General features: G+C 40.6%; 1 protein-coding gene across 3 annotated transcripts in view; it reads right to left on the bottom strand.

Moving 5' to 3' along the window:
• Positions 1-6,280, bottom strand: part of LOC103470702 (spermatid perinuclear RNA-binding protein-like) — a 41,796-nt gene that overhangs the window by 5,189 nt on the left and 30,327 nt on the right. For all 3 annotated transcript variants that reach the window (XM_008419328.2, XM_008419327.2, XM_017306873.1), the window contains exons 12-14: positions 2,650-2,858; positions 1,223-1,372; positions 86-220 (exon numbers count right to left, since the gene is read on the bottom strand). In XM_008419328.2, coding sequence (XP_008417550.1) covers positions 86-220; positions 1,223-1,372; positions 2,650-2,858 — 494 coding nt within the window. The remainder of the gene's footprint in view (positions 1-85; positions 221-1,222; positions 1,373-2,649; positions 2,859-6,280) is intronic.

Below are 6,280 nucleotides of genomic sequence, written 5' to 3'. Positions count from 1 at the left end.
TGTGTTCTGTGTGTGTGTGTGTGTGCGTGCGTGCCTCTGTGTTCTGTGTGTGTGTGTGTGTGCGTGCGTGTGTGTGTGTTCCTGCCTCTATGATGAAGCGTTTGTCGTAGCTGCTGCCGCTCTCTGAGATCAGCTCGTACTTCAGGCCGCGCCGCTTCTCGTTCAGCTCCATCACCGGGTTTTTCCCGCCCGCCGTCAGGATCGGACCCGGAGCTCTGGACTGAGACACAGAGGCATGCTGGGAGTTAACAGGCTGTCATGGTTCTGATCCGGTTAATTCAGATCAGAACCTCCAGAGTCCCTGTTGTTCCACGGTGATGTTAAATTAACAGAGCCTTACATAATTATTCATAACCTTAAATTTGATTCAACATTTAGTCAAATCACCACAATCTGATGGATTTTACTGCAATAAATAATTTGGTCGCTTGATTAATTAATCATTTGCATGATTTATTGTTTTTTTCTTTCAACCAAAAACTGGTTGAAAAACGTTTTAGTTTGGTGTTTTGGTCTCAACTAACCATTTTTTTAGGAGAATTTTGCTTTTAAAGATTCAGAATGAATTTTATTTGTTGCTTCATTGTTTTATTAATTTACATTGATTATTTAAAGTGTATTTCAGTCCCAGTGTTAAATGTTTATTAGAATTTAAAGTGAACTTTGACAATGTGTTCTTGCATTATTATACCATAAATATCTTTATATTACTAGAAAATGTTCTGAAAACAACAATATTATTGCCTAAAGCAAAAACTTCTGGGACAATTTATTGTCCAGCAAAATTTGCTATTTTGACAGGCCTGGATTTTACTGGGTTTTTATATTTTAAACCAATATCATTCAATGTGCGAATGATTAAGTGGAAGGAAAAAAACTCGAGTTTAAAAAAGTTTTATAAATGAAAATGTGAAAAAAGGCTTTTAGGCTCCACATTAAAACTGAACATTGTAACGCTCACGTTTTAACCATTTCTGATTTTTTTGATCTGAGAATCAGCCGGAGACACAAGAGCAGAAATCTGAAGTGACCTGGATTTGATAAATTCAGGGGCTGCAGCAACAGGAAGTCATCAGTTCATAAATTAACCATTGAAATATCATAAACAACAGAAGAGGATAAAAAAAACCAAAACACCTTCCCACCTCAGATTTACAGTTTGTTTCATGTTATAAAGACACTTCAGGAAATCTGTCTGGTGTGTGTGTGTGTGTGTTCCCACCTCCTGCGTCTCCATGGAGGAGGTGACGGATGTGGAGCTGGAGCTGGTGGACATCCTGTCATTCTTTCCTTCTCCGTCAGACTTTTCATCGGCGCTCAGAGAGTCCAGGTCCCCGTCTGAGGCGAGCAGGAAACCCAGAGCCTGCAGCGCCTGAACGGAACCAGAGACACGACTTTACCGTTACCATGGAGACAACGCCTAAACGGAACCAGAGACATGACTTTACCGTTACCGTGGAGACGAGCGCCTGAACGGAACCAGAGACACGACTTTACCGTTACCGTGGAGACGAGCGCCTGAACGGAACCAGAGACACAACTTTACCGTTACCGTGGAGACAACGCCTGAACGGAACCAGGGACACGACTTTANTTACCGTGGAGACAACGCCTGAACGGAACCAGGGACACGACTTTACAGTTACCGTGGAGATGAGCGCCTGAACGGAAACAGGGACACAACTTTACCGTTACCATGGAGACAACGCCTAAACGGAACCAGGGACACGACTATACTGTTACCGTGGAGATGAAAACCTGAACGGAACCAGAGACACGACTTTACCGTTACCGTGGAGATGAGCGCCTGAACGGAGTGTCTCTGAGCCAGACACTAAGCAGTGGTGGGAGCCGCTAACTAAGAAGCTAACTGCGCTGAAGCAGTAGTCATAAACATTAGCTCTGCTAATGCTAAAGCGCTAGCTTTAGCCATGTTGATATCCACCCAAAGTAAAAGACGTGTGAATAATTATAACATAGCGCCCCCAGCAGGATCAAATTTGTAATTGCACATCACAAATTTTATGTCGTCAACATTTTAATTATTCACGGTAAACAGGATTCACACCTCCAAACATCTGCAACAAAAATCTAATTTCCAGACCTGATTATCTTCAGTTACGTACAGGACTCTCTACAGACAATTAAAGATTAAATCCTAAAGCCGTCGACAGACTACAACCTTTGAGAACCAATTTCATTCGAACATAATTTCTATATTCTGTAATGCTCAGTTATTGTAATTATGGTTATGTTTTGTTCTCTACCGTTTTTATTTCGTTCCCGTTTGTTTCTTGTTTTAAATAAAGTGTGAAAAAAATTAGAAGAAAACTGCAACGTAAACAGATTTCATCTCCTTCAAAATAAGAGCATGGATAAAATGTTTAACTTGGAGAAAATTTAACAGTCGATCACCAAAACTTCATCACATGTTGAAGTTCACAAAACAGACGAGTAAATTAGAAGTTTAGAATTTATAGGGAAAAATTTATGTAGGGAAAACCCAAGTATGCTTTGGTTTTCAAACATTTTCAAAGTTAGCTGAACACTGAATGAAGAGTTAGCTGTACTGATAGCAAATTAGTGGAAGTGTGCCCACCACCAGAGGTTCTGTAGAACCACCAGAGGTTCTGTGTAACCGGGCCGTACCTTCAGGGCCACCTGCAGCTTGGCCGTCCTCTTGGAGTTCCCGCTGGCCTGGTACGTGGTTCCCTGGATCTCTACGGACATGGTGAAGACCGGAGCGTGGACCGGACCCGACTGACACAGCAGGCGGTACTGAAGGCCCGGATGGATCTGGTTCAGACGCATCAGAGCGTTCATGGGATGGTTCGGGTCGGTCATCCTCCAGTCCAGCACTACAGAAACAAAGATGCAGATATTAAACCCAAATATCGCTCAAAAAACATGAAACATTTCTGAATATTTAGCAGAAAATTAAACCAAATAAAAAATATTTTCTTACTAAATGAAACTTTGCCGATTCTTCCTGTCAGATTTAATCTGAGTGCTGAGATCTTCATCAGTTATTAAACAAAACGGTCCAATTCAGATTATAACAGGAACAAAGGTTTTCAAAACAAACCTGGATGATGATCAAATGGTTGACTTTGGAGCAAACCCTCATACTGAACATGCCTGTGGCGACTGTGGAAAGGAACAACTTCCTGGTTACAGGAAGAAACCAGGAGCAGAACCAGAACCGGACCACAGAAACCAAACTGTTTGATTCTCTCCAAAGTTTTAACTAATTCACATTTTCAGTTTTATGATTTCAAGAATGATCGCCGTACAGTGATGATGTAACATTCTCTGTACCGATTAAGTGATATATTATTAAATTAATATTTGATTTTACATATTTATATTATTGCATATCCCAAACTTAGAAAAGGTTTTGCGCTCTTGTCTTATTAAAATACATTCACACAGTTTGCAAATTTATTTGGAAAAATTTGTAAATTTTCAGCTATATGGAGTCACTCTGACTGAAAACGGTTCCTGGGTTAACAGTGAAGTTTAATAAATGAATTAAAAGCTGATTTTGCATCAGTGAAATTGGCTTTTTTTTGTTTGTGATAATTTAGCACTAATTAAAATAAAGTGCTGTTAATCAGGTTTACATCATTTCAAACATAATCTGGACTCAGAAGGTTTTAATGTTTCTGTAGTTTCCATCCAGACTCCAAATCTTCTTCTTCTGTGTTTTTCTGTCTGACAAAAACTGTGGACTTATTTTACCAGAGTGATGCTGCGTGTTCTGCATCACTACTCAGCAGCTTTTCCTTATTTTAATCTGTCCTCAGGTAAATTCCCACCATCAGCAGCCTTTAATGTTTCTTCAGAGAATCCAGAATGAGCTGATGTGATAAAACATCAGAGAGAGAGAGAAAACTCTTCCCTGCTCCCAGTGGTTGAACTTACAGCAGATTATTCAGGTACAAATTCATTAAAAACAGAAATAAAACCCCTGAATGTTCCATTTTTAGACAGGAAAAACAAACAGTTGTCTCAAGGTTCAACAATAAAACTCCAGCAGAGAGGACAGAAACAAAGCCGCTCCAGTGGATGGATGGGGATCCTGAGGGTCGTCAGGTCTGGATCCCACCTGAGGGACGTTTTCTGCAGCACCAGGCAGAAGCAATCAATCCTCAGAGGGGTTTCTGATCCTGAAGCAGCAGACGTTTAGCGGCTGCTCTGGTGGAAACGTTGGAGTGTTTATGGCTCTGAACGTGTCGACCATTTTAATCCCAGAACCCTGAGAGATATAAACCTGTCCTGTTTTTATTCAGTCAAAGGTGACAAACAACATTTATACACAGCCAAATCTGTAAGAAAAGTAGTTTATTTTGGGGGTTTTTTTTTACCAGTGTGCTAATGCACAAGTGTAAGTTAACAGGATGCCAGGATGGAAAAGCACAGAGGAAAATCTGCTGCTGTTCATTAATTTAGGGAGGATTTTATTTTATTTGTCATCTGAATCCAGAGAAATGTTACTTCCAGCGGAGCTAATGCCGACATGCTGAACTCGACTAGTTTAGCTTGATTCTTCAAAAAATCATGGCTTCTTTTGTAACGGAGGATTTTAATGGCTGAATATTAATTTTAAAAACCTGATGTTTAATAAATGCAGGTTTCAAAAGTATTTTTTTGTGTAAATGTATTGAATTTTGAAACTAAAAGTGCCTATAATATGTATCCAGATCTGATTTTTGAAACTATGTGCTTTTTTTCTCACATTTGCCACAAATAAATATCAGGAGAAAATATCTTTTTGAAAGAGATGTTTTTCATCGTACTTGACTTTTTTTTTTTTCTTGGAAAACAGAAATAAAATGATGTTTCTATAAAAATGATGACAAATTTCCTACAGTTGATATTTATCAAAATTATAAGCCGTCGTTTGTCAAAAGGTCGAGTAACAGAGCGAGATGGGAGCAGCAGGTTTGTCCTGAAGATGGAGACAGATGGAGAGGAAGAGGATGGAGGTGAAGGTGCTGATGGGTTTTTCGGGGGGTGACGGGGTAATGGGGGGTGTTGAAGCCCTGACTGACTGTTGAAGGAAGCAGAGATAATTGTGATGCTGCAGCCGGCAGCATTGATCTCTCCAGTAAAATGGCCGATTAGAGCTGCTGATTATTTCTAAACATCAAACAGAACAAGAGGAACCTGCCTTTAAATGCCTCAACCAATAAACAGTAATTATCAACTGCAGATCAATAAATGTTTCAAATATTCAGATTTTAAAGGGGTAGTGTCATTTAAAATATACATTTTAATCTTTTCATCATGTTTTAATGTTATTGCCTCATCGAAAACTTGATTCTTTCATGCATGTCTGAAAAATCCTTTCATCTCCATGGCAACCATTCAAGCTGTGAAAAATGCCTGGGTGGGCCTAGCCCCGCCTACGAGGCGCAGCTCCTCTTCAGGCCTACAGTTTCCAAGCTTCAGCCTCACATCAGCCTCCCCCACTCAGCTCCTTCAGACTAGCCAGCAGCAATTAGCAAACACCTGATCTGCTGAGCTCATTACAGGAGCTGCTGCTCAGAGCAACGCTGGGAAAAAAGTAGTTAAAGGGTTAATGGAGGAGCCATTTTATGATGACTTCCTGAATGTCATACTTGACATATAACATTTTTATAATAACTGATGGTAATGTAGTTCCTTGATTGTGCTATGAAATGGTACTATGTGCCTGGAAAACACAAGACTGGACCTTTAAAGGTGGAGCGTCCAGATTCTGGGTGTTCAGGAGACGATTGGACGACCTGGAATATCCAGAAAGGTTGGAGGGAGACGGAGGACGGAGGACGTGAGACATTAACGACTCTGAAAATCCAGCTACCAGAAGCTGGTCATAAATATCACTGTTTGAATCTCATTAAATATGAAAAAATGTATTTCAGCCAGAAACGTCCAGGAGCAACTTCCTCCATCAATCCAGGAACAATCCAGGAATAATCCAGGAACAATCCAGGAACAGTCTGGCTTCATGGAGCTCTGTGGTTCAGGGTTCAGAGTTGATAAACTGAACTTCAGATTAATGAAGACTGGAGTTTGTTTCTCTGATGAAACGTTCCAGGCTGTTTGGAGCCGCCTGGTTTCCAAGGAGAGTTCACAGCCTCAACGCTTTCAGTTCCACTGAGTCACTTTCTCACCTTTTACACAGAGCCTGTTCAACATCACCTTGTTTACCATCAGCGGGTGTTTAGACACACACACACACACGCACGCGCGCACACACACACACACACACACACACACACACACACACACA

Source organism: Poecilia reticulata, linkage group LG9 (genome assembly GCF_000633615.1).
Source record: "Poecilia reticulata strain Guanapo linkage group LG9, Guppy_female_1.0+MT, whole genome shotgun sequence".
In the NCBI taxonomy this organism is placed as follows: Eukaryota; Metazoa; Chordata; class Actinopteri; order Cyprinodontiformes; family Poeciliidae; genus Poecilia; species Poecilia reticulata.
The sequence above is the reverse complement of the archived record's forward strand: the minus strand, read 5'-3'. Positions and strand labels throughout refer to the sequence as shown.